At 33.4% G+C, this 19,669-nt stretch overlaps 1 protein-coding gene across 1 annotated transcript in view; it reads left to right on the top strand.

Annotated features, from left to right (window-relative positions):
* Positions 1–19,098, top strand: part of LOC126001786 (E3 ubiquitin-protein ligase NEDD4-like) — a 42,837-nt gene extending 23,739 nt beyond the window's left edge. The window contains 1 exon segment of the mRNA XM_049769018.1: positions 18,946–19,098. Within this exon segment, the coding sequence (XP_049624975.1) occupies positions 18,946–19,098 (153 nt within the window).
* Positions 19,099–19,669: the final 571 nt, after the last annotated feature.

Genomic DNA, 19,669 nt, shown 5'->3' with positions numbered 1-19,669 from the left:
TGCATGAAAGGCAAATGCCTTACCTCCATGCCATCTCTCCGGCCCCTGTACGTTTTCTTTTTCTCAGTTTTTACACGCCGTCCTATCTGTTCACTTGAGTCATGTTTTCTTCATGTAGGGAAATAGCCTTGATATTCTCTTCAGACTTCCTGAAATATGTGTATCCAAATACCCAAATACTAGTTACTGGAGATTATATATATAATATATATAACCAAATATATATATATTTGATTTTTGGGTCACACTCGGCAGTGCTCAGGGATTACTCCTGGCTCTGTGCTCAGAAATCACTCCTGGCAGGCTTGGGGGACCATATGGGATGTCGGGACTCAAACCAGTGTCCTTCTGATTGCAAGGCAAACGACTTACCTCCATACTATCTCTCAGGCCCTGGAGATGATATTCTTTAATTGTTTTCTTAAACTGAAATGTCAGTTTATTTTGCATTATATATAAATTTCGAGTTTCCCATGTGCCAGGCAAAGACCCTACAAGCTATATGATAATGCCTTCCCACCTTCTGAATTAGTTATTCATAACTTTCCCATATCTCTGAGATTTTTTATTATTTTTCCACAGCAATTGTCAATTAAATCTATAGCAAAGTATTAACATAGAGCAACAATGATAAAACCATTAAGACATCGAAAAGTTTTGCATCTCAAGTGACATATTAAAGATTTCTTTCAAAAATAACCTTGATTGTCTGACATTCCTTTATGAAATTCTGAGACATATTTCAGCTTTTCTGCATGTAATTTCATCACTCCATAAAGTCTGGAGAGAGTTCCTGAAGTTCTCGGTTATTCCACTTGGGCCTAATTCCATTACATTTTTGGACCTGTGTCAATTAATTTTCTTTTCTCAGATAATAAATTTACACTTCTATTTCTCTTCTGAGCAGTTAGACATTTTCAGTGTGGGACATTCCATTAAAATTATGTGACAGATTGCCCTGTAGCATACAAATTTCCACATACGTTTTGGTCTGATAATATGGTTCTTAGTAGTTTCCTTCCAAAGTAATATTTGTACACAAAAACATTAATTTTGTGCATTTACAAAGTGTGTGTAATTTAAAAGGGATGTCATTGTTTCACACATATATCTGGATTTCAAGATGATTGATTAAGTTCTGTTTAAAACTTTGCTCAGAAGTACTGTACATAATCTCATTTTATATTCCTCTGTGAAAGATCTGGTTTTCTAAATCATATTCCATTGTCATGAGCATGTTCATCTTCCACACAGAACACACAGGCTGAAATAAGATCAAGTCTGAACATTTCAGGATATAAATTTCTAAGATTACTGCAGTTGGGACTATATATCTCCCTTGTACTAGAACCTCTAAATCTTGCTGTTTTTTACCACTTTTGTGCTTGCAAGATTGATGCTGCATGATATTTTGTTTATTTTCAGCAGCTACATATTATGCTTTCTGTTATGATGCTTATTCTGTAGATTATTTTAAAATACCAAGAAGGTTCTACTCATAATTGTAGCTGTCTCATGACCCAGAGTGAATAAAATCAAATTAAAAAATTTTAATGATTCTTAAAATATAGAAAGTTAGGAGCATAATGCATTATATTAATTATTTTTGTTGAAATTTTATTATAATTCATAATTTGTTTTTGCAAATCACATTCATATCTGTATTTAAAATTGTTATAAGTTAACTGTTCAGTGCATTAGTTCACTTCTAATCTCTAAAAGACACAATAGAAGTACCAGGTTATTACTCTAATAAAACAAATTATTATTATAATGAAAAGAATATAGGGTTTTTACTATATTTAAGGTTTTTATATATTTATTTTGTTGTATATTTAAAAATACTTTATATTAGGGCTGGTTTGCACAGATTTTTATTAATTTTATTAGTTTTATGACCATATTAATATAACACTATTATAACTTTGAGGGTCAAAATGTGTTAATCTGTAACAAAGCCCAAGTACACTTCTTACTCTGTAAAAAGTGGTGTTTACAAACTTGGAGTTGGAAAATAGCTTTTTTTGTTTGTTTGTTTGTTTGTTGGGGGTTGGGCCATCTCTGGCTGTGCTCAGGGTTACTTCTGGTTCTGGGTTCAGAAATTGCTCTTGGCATACTCTGGGGACCATATGCAATGCCAGAGACCCAACGCAGGTCCATCCTGGGTCTGCCAGAATGTGCAATGTATATGCCCTACTGCTGTGCTATATCACTCTGACCCCAGGACTCAGCTTAATTTTTCATTTCTTCTTTTGAAAAGTGTAACTATTGATCTATGAAGTTTCTGGATTTAGTTCTTTTGTTTTCAGGAATGTCGGTCTCACAAGGCTGCTCTGGAGACCTGGAGCTGCTTGCTCCTGGTAAACCGCTATGCAAGGTGGTTCAGTAGTAGCAACCAAAGAGGAAGTGTTTGTTGGGCATGGATTATGCTGACTACTCTGCAGTGACTCTAACTGACAAAGCGTAGGGCACCATGTAAGTTCTGTTGGTCAGGCCAGCATCTGTCACAAGTAAAGGATACTTTTAGGTATTCCATTTACTCTCTAGCACTGTTTTATTTTAATGAAATTCTTCATGTTCTACTTGACTAAATTAAGAAAGAAATATGTGGAACCAGAAGGATGCACAGTGGGTAGGGAATTTGCTTTGCATGTGGGCAGCCCAGGTTCTATCACTGGTATACTATTTACCCCCAAGTACTTCCAGTAGTAATACCTGAGCACTAAACTAGGTGTATCTTCAGAACACCACCAGGTGTGGTCCCAAAATATATAAACACACATTAAACAACAAAAAAAGGGAATATATGAACTTAAAATTGGCATGAATTGTATTTAAGTTTGAGATTGAGAGCTAGATAATATTTTCAAGTGAGAATAAAACATCAGGAGAAGCTATAAAAATGGGGGCTGGAGCTGTGGCACAGCATTAAGGCGTTTGCCTTGCTCGTGCTAGCCTACAATGGACCACTGCTTGAACCCCGGTGTCCCATATGGTCCCAAGCCAGGAGTGATTTCTGATGACATAGCCAGGAGTAACCCCTGAGCATCACCAGGTGTGGCCCAAAAGCCAAAATAAAATAAAAAATTTAAAAAATAAAAAAATAAAAATGTTGAACTGAGAAAAGGCTTAAAAATTATGAATATAGAGTGGATGAGTTTAACTGAGGATAAAAGAGATTGATGTATCTGGAATCAGAATAATTAAAAAACAAATAGTGCCTGTCTAATTTATCTTCTAAAAATAAAGTCACAGGTAAGGTTTCTTCCTGAGTTGGATTTCTGAGTTTACTTATTATGTGAAATAACATATTTGTCAATTCTATGCTTTTACATTTTTTTAAAGATTATGAAGTAAAATTGGTTAAATTTTAGTTTAGTTACAATCCATTCACAAATATACAAATAAAATTATACTTTAAATAATCAATCCAAATTATACAAAGCAGAAAAAACTTTCTCTACTACAGTATGCAACTGTGACAGTATTATGAAGCTTTGTTAGTAATAGCATTCAAATATCGCTATAAGTTCAATAAAAGTGTAATTTGAAGACTTAAAGACATATTACATACCAATTTACAAAATTATTTACCATGTATTCAGTCTGTTTCCTGAAGCTCTCACAGTAAATTTTGGAAAACTATAAGGCAGTCTTTTGATTTGAGACAATAATATTCCCCTGGATAAGAAAAATAAGAAAAAGGATATTCTGTGAATTACTTCAACCATGTAAGTGTTAAATAATAATCATAAAGATACATAAAAACAAACACTTTATTTATGTCAGAATATTTACTACTAACTTACAGAGCTTAAGTTTGGGGATAAAAAGACTTAGTAATGGTATTCAATTTTAGTCAATATTTAATAAGTAAAAACTCAAAGTATAAATATATGATCATTATCTTTGAATATAAAATTGGTAATACATGATTCCTTGAACAAATGTTGTAATTAAGTGTTAGAACTAATGTTTCTCACATATTCTCCTGGAATTTAACCTTGACATCTACTCCTAGAGTACATGATAATAATTTGTGTAATAATTATAATTCATTATAACAATTAATGTCTTACTAATTAGAGCAAAAATATCAGAACAAATGTTTGTTGTCAATTATATTTAAAGAATGTGGGTAAGGGCATACTTCTCTACTACGAAGGATTCTAGCTGTTATTATGTTATTAATAATTGTTTACAATACCAGCTTATTTCAGGCTCTCACTCTTCACTCTTGACAGTTCTCTGAAAATTTGTATGTCTGAGGTCAAACCTGGGTAAGGAGCCTGCAAGGTAAATATTCTACCCTCTATCATCTTTCTAGTCCCCAAAATGTATAAATGTAATATAAATATAAACCTAGTACCATATTTTCTGGCATCTAAGATAACCGGGTGTATAAGACGACCCCCTAATTTTTCAGTTAAAACATAGGTTTAGGCCTATATTCGCTGTATCAGACACAATGTTCCTGTGCTGCAATTGTTATGTACCACAGTGAGACAATCACAACAAGCAAAGGTTCAAAGGTTCTATGGTAATAGACGTCCTCTCTGACTCTGGCCAATCTGAGCAGGCTTTTTATAGTGTAGATTCGGGTCCAGAACATTGTCTAATTTGCATGCATAAAAAGCCTGCTTGGATTGGCTGAGTTAGAGAGGTGGTCTGAGCAGCCTTGCAGTGATTGGTGCAGGATCGAGTTGGAAAATTCGTTTTCTGGCAATATTCAAACAATTTTTATTTAGCGGCATATTGAAACATTTTTCTGGATATGCTCGGCTTATAAGACGACCCATGATTTTCGGTTGACTTTTTTTTTTTTTAAAGTCTTCTTATACGCCGGAAAATACAGTAAGTAATGCACTTCTTGAGATGTTGAACAGTATTGAAACTCAACTTAATCATGGTATGTTTCTATGGTTCAATAATAGCTATGAGTGTTTCTTGTAAATTTCTTTGTCCCTAAAATATTTCAATTCCAGATACTGAAAAAATCTAGTCTTTTGGAAGTAATTATTTCAAGAAAGGCACATCATTCTTTGAAATGTGGCAACAAATAGCTCAATTCATTGATGACTATTAGACTTGAAAAAATTTTTTTGAACAAATTAAATGGCCAGGACTGAAAAAAATGATTCAGTTATTTCAGACAATTCATAAATAAAAAATTTTTCAAAAAAATTTTAAGTAGGGGCCGGCGAGGGGCACTAGAGGTAAGGTGTCTGCCTTGCAAGCGCTAGCCAAGGATCAGGACCACGGTTCGATCCCCCGGCGTCCCATATGGTTCCCCCAAGCCAGGAGCAATTTCTGAGCGCTTAGCCAGGAGTAACCCCTGAGCATCAAACGGGTGTGACCCGAAAAACCAAAAAAAAAAAAAAAAAAGTTTAAGTATTTGTTCTCTAACAGTGAGGAAATATAAAGGCTATAAGATACTAAGTGTATGGATGTTATAAAATTCAATAATGAATGTTCAGTTTTGCTATTAATGAAATATTAATTATTATCATTGATACCATATATATTACACAAATTTATGAAGACCTATGAGTGTTGTAAAAATCCATTACTTTAACATTATTCTCTTTATTTTAGTTTTTGAGCCATACCCAGTAATGCTCAGGGCTTACTCCTGTGCAAGGTATTGGGTATATAAATGAGTCAGCTGCATGCAAGTCAGCACCCTATTTTCTGTTTTTTTCTCTCAGACATCATGTAAATTTATTTTCTTAGTAGTTTCCAGTATTGTTTCTTTTGCTATTATCTTTCTGGTTCTTTTTTGATAGTAGAGAATGAAAAGTTAAATTAATTCTTTTTCATTATTCCTTACAAATTTCACAGATATATATTTGACTACACTCTTTTACAAGTATAATTTTGTGTCATCCAGGCTTAATTAATTAAATAATTATATGTTGATGAATAATATTGGAGTTTTAGTTTTGAATATCATGTGATATATACAAAATATGCAGTTTAAATTCTCAAACTTCTACTTGCTATTTTGATTTTAGCTATATACTCCAGAAACAAAGAGTTACAATAAATGTATCAATATATGTATGAATATATGACCTTTCAGTTTATTTCCTTAGAACCCTAGGTTTAATATAACTTTGATCTGTCTCTTTGTAGTGCTGGAGATTGTACCTGGTCAAGTGCTCTATTACTACATCCCATGTATAGAGCTAAGTTTAAAAATCCTGTATGATGGGATGCAAGAACATTACACAGGACAAAGGGAATATGTCAATGATATGAGATAAGGCCAATGAGTTAGTGAGTTAGCAGATTAGATCTCTGACTTTTATAAAAATGTAATGGCAATGTTTCAGCATTTTAGAGAAATGAACCTTTTATCTGAATTATACTGTAAAAGATTATTTTGGTTGCTTTGTAGAAAAGATACTGAAAGAAGGATGCATTTTAGTATAATATAGATGTGCCTTGATATATTGTGTAAATAAAATACGAATGTCAGATTTTCAATCTGTTTCAAGGTAAAATAAATAGACTTTTTTTAATATTAGAGTGGTGCATATGTATGATCTGGTGATGATTTGGTGCTTTGGAACCTGAGAAAGTGGGTTAATATGATACAAATCATATACTGGGAACTTTCTAGACTTCAAGGAAAATCAAGGGAATATAGATCAAGAATTCTATTTTATTTCCTAAGTTTTTGTTTGTTTTTGTTTTTGTTTTTCGGGCCACACCTGTTTGATGCTCAGGGGTTACTCCTGGCTACGGCGCTCAGAAATTGCCCCTGGCTTGGGGGAACCATATGGGACGCTGGGGGATCGAACCGTGGTCCTTTCCTTGGCTAGCGCTTGTAAGGCAGACACCTTACCTCTAGCGCCACCTCGCCGGCCCCTGAACTTCTTTTTTTTGTTTGTTTTTGTTTTTGTTTTTCGGGCCACACCTGTTAGATGCTCAGGGGTTACTCCTGGCTACGTGCTCAGAAATTGCCCCTGGTTATTTCCTAAGTTTAAGTTGCATTTTTAATATTAATAATAGGAATAAGGAATTCCTTAATAAAGAATTTGAGTGTTCTATTAAAAGGTACCAGTTAATGACACAAATATGAAAATGTTGGAGATAGCATAAAATTATGCAGTCAATTAGGAAAAATGTGTGTTGGAATCTCAGGATGAACCCAACATATAACCCCACCCTACAAAGACTATATATGAGAGTGATTTATTTATGAATAGAATGATGTAAGAGAAATAAGGAATGGCATGCATAATCCAGAAAAAGAGAATATAATTTAGAAAAAAATCAAGTTAGGTGATTTGATACTTAAAACTGTTCACTGAAGTAAAGCAAACAGTGAATCATTTTTTCGATGACTTGAGGATACAGTTTTTAAGAATGGCTCTATGACTTTTTTTCTTTTTTTTCCTTCTTTATTTGAACATCCTGATTACATAAATGATTGTGATTAGGTTTCAGTCATGTAAAGAACACCCCTTTCACTAGTGCAAACATTCCCACCACCAATATCCCCAATCTCCCTCCATCCCACCACCACCCCACCTGTACTCAGGACAGGCTTTCCAGTTCCCTCATTTGTTCACTTGATTATGGTAGTTCTCTGTGTAGTTATTTCTATAGCTGTACTCACCACGCTTTGTGGTGAGCTTCATGAAGTGAGCTGGTGTTCCAGCCCTCCTCTCCTTGTCTCTGAGGATTGTTACAAAAATGACTTTTATTTTTCTTAAAACCCTTAGATGAGTGAGACTATTCTGTGTCTCTCTCTCTCCCTCTGACTTATTTCATTCAGCATGATAGATTCCATGTACATCCATGTATAGGAAAATTTCATGACTTCATCTTTCCCGATGGCTGCATAATATTCCATTGTGTATATGTATCACAGTTTCTTTAGCCATTCGTCTGTGGAAGGGCATCTTGGTTGTTTCCAGAGCCTGGCTATTGGGAATAGTGCTGCAATAAATACAGGTGTGAGGAAGAGGTTTTTGTATTGTATTCTTTTGTTCTTAGGGTGTATCCCTAGGAGTGGAATAGCTGGGTAGAATGGGAGCTCAATTTCCAGATTTTGAAGAAATCTCCATATCACTTTCCATAGAAGTTGTACTAGACGGCATTCCCATCAGCAGTGGTTAAGAGTTCCTTTCTCTCCACCTCCCCGCCAGCACTGATTGTTCTCATTCTTTGTGATGGCGCCAATCTCTGTGGCGTGAGGTGGTATCTCATCGTTGTTTTGATTTGCATCTTTCTGATGATTAGTGAGGAGGAGCATTTTTTCATGTGCCTTTTGGCCATTTGTATTTCTTTTTTTATCAACGTGTCTGTTCATTTCTTCTCCCCATTTTTTTATGGATTAGATGTTTTTTTCTTGTAAAGTTTCTGTCAGTGCCCTGTATATTTTGAATATTAGCCCCTTATCTGAAGGGTGTTGGGTGAACAGTTTCTCCACTTGGTGGGTGACTCTTGTATCCTGGGCACTATATCTTTTGAGGTGCAGAGCTTCTCAGTTTAATGTATTCCCATCTGTTGATCTCTGCTTCCACTTGTTTGGAAAGTGCAGTTCCCCTCCTTGAAGATGCCTTTAGGCTCTAATGATTTTTTAATTTACTAGTATGTCCAATAATGCACATATGAGCACCAAAATAAAATTTCTCCAGCAATCTACACAGCTAAGGTAAATCTCAGGGTGGAAATTTTATCCAGATCTTGAGGACTTGTGTTATATTTGTATCTTTATGAAGCTGGACAACATTTCCACAAATCTAGCAAATCAGTCAATAGCGATAAAGAGGTGAGGCAGAGAGGGGTTTTCAGTGACTGTTAGAAGGTCATTTAGTTCTACCTTGATCAAATTCAATTCTAGATATATATTTACAAAGCACTAAGTGATAAAGTATCCCATATATGTATATTTAAATTTAAATCCCCAGGTTGATTGTGTGTGTAAATAAGACGTGTACAAGAGCATTAGTTAAAAATTAGGAAAAAAAGATTTTGCCAGAACTCAATATTGAGTCACTCAGATATCAGAATTCTAAATTCTAGAGCTACAGAAAAAATGTGCTATAGAGATGTTTCAAAAGCATATATTGTGGGGGCCGAAGCTGTCATCCCATATGGTCTCCCAAACCAGGAGCTATTTCTGAGGGCATAGCCAGGAGTAAACCTGGGTGTCATAAGGTGTGACCAACACCAACAACAACAACAACAAATGAACAAAAAAGATATATTGTATTCTATGGTAATGTATTAATTATAGCAACTTATATAAACACACATACACTACACATTATTTAAAACCAAAAGAAAATCGAAATGGTAGTGCATTTGTAGTCAGCCACTACTGTGAAATTTTATATGGATGTAAAAATGCTATTTCTATAAAAACCCAATAATATTTTTCAAATATATGGAACAAATAAAAAGTATGTTCTATAAAATTAAACTCCCTGTAAATAAATAAATTCTGAGAAATAAGATTCTACGGGTAACATATTATAAAACTTTAAACTTTTCTATAAATCTACAGATTTTCATAATAATATTCCTGTCATAAAAGCATTTCTTCAGACTAATGGAATAACAGTGAGGTCCTAGAAATCAAAACTGAGTTATATGGATATTTTTATGATAAAGAATTATGAATTGGATAAAGAAAATCTTTTCAACAAATGATACTAATGAAACTAGTTAACCAGAAGACAAAGAATGAATCCAACCCAAATGCACAAAATTTAATTAAAAATCGATTGAAGGCTTATTTAATAGACAAAAATGTATAAAACACAAGAAAACAATAAAAACACTGACAAAAATTTTATTTGACCCATAAAACATAAACAAATTTACATTATTATAAACCAGTGCTACATCAATAAATTACAGCATGTTTATATATTTAGACATATATATTTAAATATATATCACTCACAATGATCTAAGGAAAACACTTTGTGAGAATTCATAAAATAATAATGTTTGAAGACTTATTTTTGAAAAATTTTAAATTTTTTTACAACTGTAAATAGATTCCTTAATACCTGAGATGTAAGTTAAGGAAAGAGGTTAATTATATAGTATGCACATTTATAAATCCTTTATCTTAAATGTGTGAGCATATATTCCTATTTCTCCTGTCTAATAAATGCATATTTTCAGCTTCATTTCTTTACTTATTTTTTGCAAAACGTCAATGGCATTTATTTTTAATATGATTTACTTCTTTACTAATAAATGATATATTAAATATTATTTTAGCATTATATACCAATTATCAGAGATAAGTAATGGTTCAAATATAAAAGCAAAAAATAAGGCCAAAGAATTAAGTAAGTAAAAATTTAAGTAGAGTAATTTCTTTTTTTTTTTTTGGTTTTTCCGGGCCACACTCATTGATGCTCAGGGGTTTACTCCTAGCTAAGTGCTCAGAAATTGTCCCTGGCTTGGGAGGACCATATGGGACGCCGGGGGATCGAACTGCGGTTCCTTCCTTGGCTAGCGCTTGCAAGGCAGACACTTTACCTCTAACGCCACCTCGCTGGCTCCAAGATAGGGGTAATTTCAACTGTTGGGGGCCAGCGATTCAACTGTAATTGAAGACAGTATTTGTATTTGATTATAAGTTATTTCAATTTATATATCTATTATTGTATTAGTCTAAACTATTCTTTTTTTTTTTTTTGTTTGTGGTTTTTTTGGGTCACACCCGGGCAGTGCTCAGGGGTTACTCCTGGCTCCATGCTCAGAAATTGCATCCTGGCAGGCACAGGGGACCATATGGGATGCTGGGATTCAAACCGATGACCTCTTGCATGAAAGGCAAACGCTTTACCTCCATGCTATCTCTCCCAGCCCCTAGTCTAAAACTACTTCTAAACTGCTGCTATAGATCTGGTGAAACCCCCACTACTAATTTATTTATTAAATAATTATAAGTTTAAATAATTATCAACTTCATATATTAAATATTTATCAAAATTGCCAGAAAATTTCTAATGTATTGAGATATCAAAGAAGTTGATAAAAAAACGTTTCTTTAGGGAACAAATAGTTTAATGAAGATAAAATACAAGAAGAAATAGTGCAAACTATGTTGAATGTTGAATAATAAAAGGAAAACAATGCAAATACCTACATAAAAGCAAAGGATTAAACATTTTGACTGGGAAACACATCACAAAAAGTATGGCTTGTAACCAAAGCCAAACTACATGGCAAGCCATACTTAATATCATGTTCACTAAATAAGTCAGAGGGAGAGAGAGAGATGCAGAATAGTCTCACTCATCTATGGATTTTAAGAAAAATAAAAGTCATTTTTGCAACAATCCTTGGAAATAATGAGAGGAGGGCTGGAACTTCATGAAGCTCACCACAAAGCTCACCACAAAGAGTGGTGAGTGCAGTTAGAGAAATATGAACACTGAGAACTACCATAATCATGTGAATGAATGAGGTAACTGGAAATTCTGTCTAGAGTACAGGTGGGAGTGTGGTGGAGAGGAGGGAGATTTGGGACATTGGTGGTGGGAATGTTGCACTGGTGAAGGGGGGTTGTTCTTTACATGACTGAAACCTAATCACAAGCATATTTGTAATCAAGATGTTTAAATAAAGAAAAAGAAAAAATATTATGTTTACTAATAAAAAACATGTTGTTATATCTTAAACTGAATGAGGAAACTACATGAGAAAAGTTAACAAAGATTCTGGAGCTCATATTATATAAATTATATAGAACATACAAAATATTCATATAAATTAGCATTAACATTAAATGAAGAAAAATTAATGAGAAGTTTATTCAAAAATCATAATTTGGTTATGCACTTAATAATTCAAAAAATAACTATATTGAGATTAGCTGGAATCTGTCTCATAAAATATAAAAGACAACTGTTTACAACAATTGTTAATGATACAGACAATAAACAATACGCAGAGAAGATTAAGATGCTAATAGTGGATGGTAACAAAAATTAGCCAGAAATTCACTGAACTTTGGATGGTACAATCAATAAAATGTCATCAGTGTATAGATTAAGGACTCATGGGCATATGAATGACAATTTAGTTGATTTTATTATTAAATTAAGTCAGTTTAAAATTGGGGTAGCAAACTATAAAAAATCAGCCCATTGGCAGAAAAAGAGATCGTATTTTGTAACCAAAACTCCCTTCTTCTGTTTTTAAGATCATTCATTTGGGCCAGGAAATACCAAAATATAGGTCTGACAGACCATTATATTTTGATATTACAGAAAAAATTATTGAGATAAATGTGACGTTTAGTGAGATAGGGATAAAAATATATTAAAGCCAAGGTCTCAGAATTAATTTTTCAGGAAAAAAGTTAATATATTTTTATTAAAATATGCTAAGCTGATTTTATTTGCATTGCCATATTCTCTCAATATTTTAGCCTCAATATTATTTTGTTTTATACATAAAAAGAAAATTACATTGCATTTTAATTGTAAAACTGCTAATAACTGCACAGTATTTAACATCATTTTAAACTTACTCAATTTAATCTAGATTTTTTAAGTTAAAAGTATATATCCGGAAATAGTTCACATATTTCAGTGGGCATAGAAAGTTGATTGGGTATCTTGAATAATGTTAAAATAAAATACTAAAATTTTCTAGGATTGAAATGGACCATACTCAGTATATCTAATAGTATACAAAGTAACACATGTTAGACTAATTTAACTTTGTAAAATCTCTATCATGAGTATAATTCAAATTCATTTTTTTGCCCATAGGAATAGTGAGGCAGGTATGCATTAATTCATGTCATAGTACAAGAATAGATAGCAATAAAAGCATTTTCCAAACAGATGAATTGTCAAAAAACATGAGTTATCTTCAATTTCCAATTAACCAAATGCGTATAAAGAATTGTCAAAAGAACATGAGTATTATCTTCAGATTCTCCAAGGGGTTAACCTTTATGTTATCTGTTAAATATGAATTATGTATTAGTCTCTCAGATTTCCATATATAAAACTTTGTGCCTTGGTCCTGTTCTTAGAATGACCTTGATGTAATCAGAGATAATAGTGTTCTTTACCAAAGACATTAATCAATAACTTTATAATATGAAGCACTATGAATATTTAATGACTTCAACCTGAATAATTCAAATTTTGCATCACCAAAAAATAAAGTCAGTTGATTGAAATTTCTATATCTCACCTTCCCTATTCTATTGACAACTCCTTTCTAAAAAGGGCATGAAATTGTATGTTGGTGATATTATACATATGTTCTTATTTATTATGTGTATGTAATTTTCATTTGCTTCTATTTCCATCAATAAATATGTTTATTTCCTTCATGACTTTATATTTCCAGTAAGAGCTCATCTATTAAACTCTACTCATTTTTTATTTTGAATGGTACCCTGTTTAAAACTACAACACCATAATAATAATAATAATAAAAATAATAATAATAATAATATGATAATAATAATTTGTTTTTAGTTTTTCCTGACTATGCTTAGAGATTTACTCCTCATTAATTACTCAGAATTATTTCTTCTGGTATTTGGGTATTATGAAAAGCTAAGGATTAATGCTGTATCTGTTGCATGCAAGGCAATCACCGTTAACTTGAACCCACTAGAGATATTTTTTTAAATTTTTATATAATAATAATTTGTATTTTGAACAAAGTGCATTACATATCTCTCACAGTAATATTTTGGGTACATATTAACATTAAATTAGGGGATTCCCATCACCAAAGTTATTTTTCTCTCAATTAGAATCAGGAATAACACCAGAGCTCTGCTTGTTGTGACTCAAAAAATAAACAAAAATTAAGAATAAACATCCTCCCCTCAACAAAAGAATATATTTCTTTTTTCTGAAGACTATATAGTTATTAGAAAGATTTATTTATTAATAATTCATGCAAGAAGCTCTTAGAATTTATAAAATCATTGTGCTTTTCTTTTCGTTTCTTTTCTTTTTTTCTTTATTTCTTTTCTTTTTCTTTTTTTTTTTTTTTTGGTTTTTTGGCCACACCTGGTGATGCTCAGGGGTTACTCCTGACTACGAGCTCAGAAATTGCTCCTCATTTGGGGAACCATATGGGACGCTGGGAATTGAACTGGTAATTGACGCCTTACTGCTTATGCCACCGTTCCAGCCTCTTTTTATTTTTCTTAACTTATCATTTATGTTTGTTTTATTTGATAAGTAAAACTAAAGGAGGAAGTAAGGGGACATTTTTGCTGGGTATTTTGTGGGATTGCTGTCATAGATGGAACACCAGACCCCACACATAAATGGCATGAACATAACTGAATTACATAACCTGCCACATTTGCTTCTTAATTTTATAACACATAAGAAAAAATAAAATGCAAAAAAGCCCTATAAAACTAAATGAGAAATGAGACACATGCTAATAACCACAATATTGGCTTTAGAGAATGAAAGACAATACTAAATATATAACTTCCAATAATGAGAATCAATAAAGACAGAACTGTCCTCTTGTAGATGAATTATGTTTTAAATGTCCACTCGAGAATTCATATCTTTGTAAATGTTTTCAGAAGTGACTACATTGTTTAAATCATACATTATGTAGAATGTCATAAAACTGTATTTTAAGTCAGCTCCATGCAACCTAAAATTATTTATATTTATTACTGAGAAATGTCTAAGATATGTCCTTTGGTGAAAACAGATTTATCATATTGGCTATTCACCTGTGTTATTTCTCTATAATTTATCATTGACATATATTATTCATTCTTCACAGCATTGGCTTTGCTGGGATAAATTAAATTTTTCATTGTCGTTCTCTGTCTATTTTATTGTATAATGTTTCTAAGAAAACTTTTATAGTTATCACAGAAATTATTAGAAGTCATTACATTAAAGTATTTAAAGTCTTCAGTTTAGTTGGAAGTATTTGTATTTGATGAGAATTTTTAAAACTAAAGCACACTTTCTTTTTTGGGGGTAGAATTATACCTAGCAGTGCTAAGGAAAGGCTTCTTCTGGCTCTGTTCTCAGGGGTTACTACCAGGATAGTGTTCACGGACCATGAGGTACCAGGGATTATTACCATAAATATTATATTCTTAGCTCAAAACTTCTTTACTGTCCAAAATATGCTTTCTTATCTCATTCAGAAGAAAAATGATTTATAGACTGTCAGGGAAATAATCTAGAGTTAATTGTATCTTTTAAAAAGTCAAATATAGCTAGAAGGAGCTATAAATTTGGTTACACAAGTAAACATGATAGAAATTTGACAAAATGTTTGTTTGTATATGTTTTGTTTTGCTTTAATTTTGTTTTGGTTTTGGGCCACACCCGGAGGCACTCAGAGATTACTCCTGGCTCTGCACTCAAAATTCACTCCTGTCAGACTCTGTGGTCCATGTGAGATTCCAGGTATTGAATTCCCTTCCACTGTTCCATCTCGCACCAGCCCTGACAAAATGTTTTTTTTTTTTTTTTTTTTTTTTTTTTGGTTTTTGGGCCACAACCTGTGATGCTCAGGGGTTACTCCTGGCTATGCGCTCAGAAGTTGCTCCTGGCTTCTTGGGGGACCATATGGGGCGCCGGGGGATCGAACCGCGGTCCGTACTAGGCTAGCGCAGGCAAGGCAGGCACCTTACCTCCAGCGCCACCACCCGGCCCCCGACAAAATGTATTTTTAATCCCAATACTATACTGTATTACTCTATATGTTACATAGATGGAGATTATATATTATGTAAGTAGTATCATCTCCATATTCCTGTTATATGGTATAGGGAATTAAACATTTTTTGCTTGTTTTGGGACTTAAACAGTGATGTTCAGAGATTACTCCTGGCTCTGCACTCAGAAATCACTCCTGGTAGCCTAGGGGAATATATGTGATGCAAGAGATCAGTCACATGTAAGACAAACAATCTAACTACCATGCTATTGCTCTGGCTCCATGGGAATAAAATTTAATTATATTAGGCTATTATCTTAAAATATTAAATTCTAGATATGGCAAGCACTAAATACATGCAACATACTATCAGATAAAAATAAAATAAATATAAAGTAAAAATTACAATTATGTGTTAGTTCTGTCTTAAATTTATTATAACATATATAGTAGAAAATAAAGTTAATTATCAAAGGTCCAGGTCAAGATATCAGGTGATAATTTCTATCTATTATAATAAAAGGACCAGTATACTTACCACCATTTTCCACAAGTATTAGCCATTTTATTAGATACTAGAATATCTTAAAAGATTATTTTTGATATCATAAAATGAGAACAGTGTCTTTCTCTTGTGTGATAGGAGATATGTTTTAATATAATCATATAATAAAAACAATGAGATGTAAATAAATTTAATTGAACAACTACAAAAGTGCTTATTAGGGTCAGAGAGATAGAACAGCAGTAGGGGGTTTGCCTTGCACTCAGCTGGTGCAGGACAGATGGTAGTTCGAATCCTAGCATCCCTTATGGTCCTCCAAGCCTGATAAGGGCGATTTTTGAGCATGGATCTGGTATTAACCCCTGAGCGCTGCTGGATGTGAGCCCCCCAAAGTTTTTATTTGGTAAATAATTAAAATAGAAACTAATAAAAGATCCTACAATAAATAAAAGTAAATGCCTTTAAAAATAACACAATTTAGAAATCTAAGCCACATTTATTGATTAAAAAAAAGAAACTATAGCTTAATTTAGTAGGTAATCAGAAAGGTGGGACTTGAGATAGTATAAAACCAAGATTTTACTTTGAATATTATCAACACCATTTTTATGGACAGCATCTTGTATAGTTCTCTGTACACTGTTAGAATGAGCCTTAGTACAAGGTCTAATAAAATATCCTCTAAAAAGAAAAATTATTGTGAAATTACAAGTTACAATATCTATATGATCTATATACAAATACACTATATAACAATGAAGAAATGAACAAATTTTTAGTATCATACTATCTCCTAAAACTGTCATAGCTTGAACAAATCATAAAGAATTGAACTTATACAATGATGAGACAAAAATATTCTGAAATAACAAAAGTACATATAACGCTTTCACTCATTTAATCTCTCAAACTATCGAAGAATATGTAATGACCACCCATCTCAAAATCTTTTTTTAAAAAAAGGAGGCTAGAATGCAGCCTCCAAAAATTATTTTATAAGACCAATGATACATTGAAGAGATAGTATAATGGTAGAGTGTTTGCCTTAAAAGTAGCTGAACTGAAACGGACTTGGGATCAATTCCTGGCATAACATATGGTCACCTGAGCCTGACAAGAGCAATTGGCGAGTGCAGAGCCAGTGGTAACCCCTGAGAACTGCTTGGTAGGCCCAAAAGCCAAAACAAAAAAAAAATGCCAGTCATGATATCACAAAATAAAACATCTACTGACAAATAACTAAATTATTTGCAAAATATCTGTAATTAATTTAGCATTGTATCATTAGAATTAAATAACTTAACCAAGAATAATTAATCTCAGGAATGTAATAGTAGCTCAATATAGACATGTAAATGCAATACACCACTTAATAAATATAATAAAATTAAAGATTGTGAAAAGTGTTTATGAATATTCAACAAAAATTTATGATTAAAACCCATCAATACATTGACAATAGGGAAAGTAATTCTTATATGATAAAACACATAATAGAACACACAATGAGCATCATGAAGAGGAACTGAATGCTTTAATCCTAAATTATGACTATACAAGGATACCCACTCTTATCCCAACTGTTTAATATAATGTTAGCAGTACTAAACAAGTTATTTAGGCAATAACATTCTTTAAAATAAAACTAAACTGTATAAAATATGAATTAGTGTAATTATTTATAAATGACAAGTTCATATACATCTAACACTACACCAATAATATATAAAATATTAAAGTGATTTGATATAATGCAGTATATAGAAGATTTAAAATATAATTGCAATTTTATATACACCAATAATTTTATAAAGAAAAAATAAGGGGAAATACTATTTGCAATTACATCAAATAATAAAGTTCTTTGGAGTATACATTACAAAATTAATGAAAGATTTCATTTCTGAAAATGAAAACATGTAGAAAAACTATGAGACCTATTAGAAATTGTAAGCACAAAAATAAGAAGATGCATTTTGGGGCCAGAGAGATAGCATGGAGGTAGGTCTTTGCCTTGTATACAGAAGGACAGTGATTCGAATACCGGCATCCCAGATGATCCCCTGAGCCTGCCAGGGGCGATTTCTGGGCGTAGAGCCAGGAGTAACTCTTGAGCGCTGCTGGTGTGACCCAAAAAACAAAAAAGAAAAATATACATTTTCATTAATTGGTAATATGAATAGTATTACAGTAATATATTTGAAGAAAATAAACTAAGATTTCTAAAATTAAAAAAATGTTGTTTTTGGTCCACACTCGGTGATGCTTTAGGGTCACTCCTGGCTATGTGCTCAGAAATAGCTCCTGGCTTGGGGGACTATATTGGACACAGGGGATAGAACCGAGGTCTGTCCTAGGGTAGCGAGGGCAAGGCCTTACTGCTTGTGCCACCACTCCAGCCCCAGATTTTTAAAATTTTTAAAAAATAAGGAAAAATAAAAAAGTGCTAAGAAAGTTTTTACAATACTATACTTAAAATCCTGAAGACGGTCCTTCCTGAATACTTGAAGCTCTCCTCAATGGCCTAGGGAGCACACCCCCACTGCATTCTGAAGCTGCCCAAAGAATGAGTAAAGTCTGGCTGTGGGGGTCACCAGGCAGAGAGCTGAGCCTTCTGGCCTGCGGAGGCTCTGCCCTGCTGTGCCTTTGATGACTCTGAGGACTCCAAGAAAAATCTTTGCAGTACCCGTCTGTCTTTCCTGAATACCTGAAGCTCTCCTCAGAGGCCTACAAAGCGCACCCCCAACAGACTGCATTCTGAATCTGCCTAGCAAGTGAGTGAGTCAAGTCTGGCTGTGGGCGTGGCCAGGCAGAGAGAGCTGAGCCTTCTGGCCTGCGAAGCTCCGCCCTGCTGTGCCTTTGATGATTCTGAGGACTTCAAGCGAAAACTTTGCTGTGCCTATCTGTCTTTCCTGAATACATGAAGCTCTCCTCAGAGGCCTAAAGAGTGCACCCCCAAAAAACTGTCACCTAGAGGCCACAGAAAAGTGCGCCTGCTCTGCTTCGTGCCTGCGCACACTTTCTAACCAATGAACCCCACAACGAAACGCAGAAAAAAATCACACTATAAGTGTGATAATGAGAAAACCTAGCAGGCAAACACCATGCACAGAAAATGAAGACTATAGCTCATATGACCTAAAAAATTCCAACCATCTGAATAACCTCTCAGATAAGGAATTTAGAATAAAAATATTTATTGAAGATGTCTGTAGAACTCAAAGAAAGCATAGATCGATCTAAACAGAATACAAAGACAGAAATCAGAAAACTCCAAACTGAAATAACAGATCTGAAAAACAGAGTAGCTCAACTGAAAAACTCAGTGGATGGCCTCTCTAGCAGAGTAACAGCAGCTGAGGATAGAATCGGCATGCTGGAAGATGAGATGAAGAAAAACTCAACACAGCAGAAGAGGCCCAGGTAGAAGATCTCCAGGAAGAATCAACTGTCAAAGACATCATCAAAGAGATACTCCCAGAGTTAAAGACTACA

Source organism: Suncus etruscus, chromosome 2, assembly GCF_024139225.1.
Source record: "Suncus etruscus isolate mSunEtr1 chromosome 2, mSunEtr1.pri.cur, whole genome shotgun sequence".
Classification (NCBI taxonomy): Eukaryota; Metazoa; Chordata; class Mammalia; order Eulipotyphla; family Soricidae; genus Suncus; species Suncus etruscus.
This window is presented reverse-complemented; position numbering and strand designations above follow the sequence as displayed.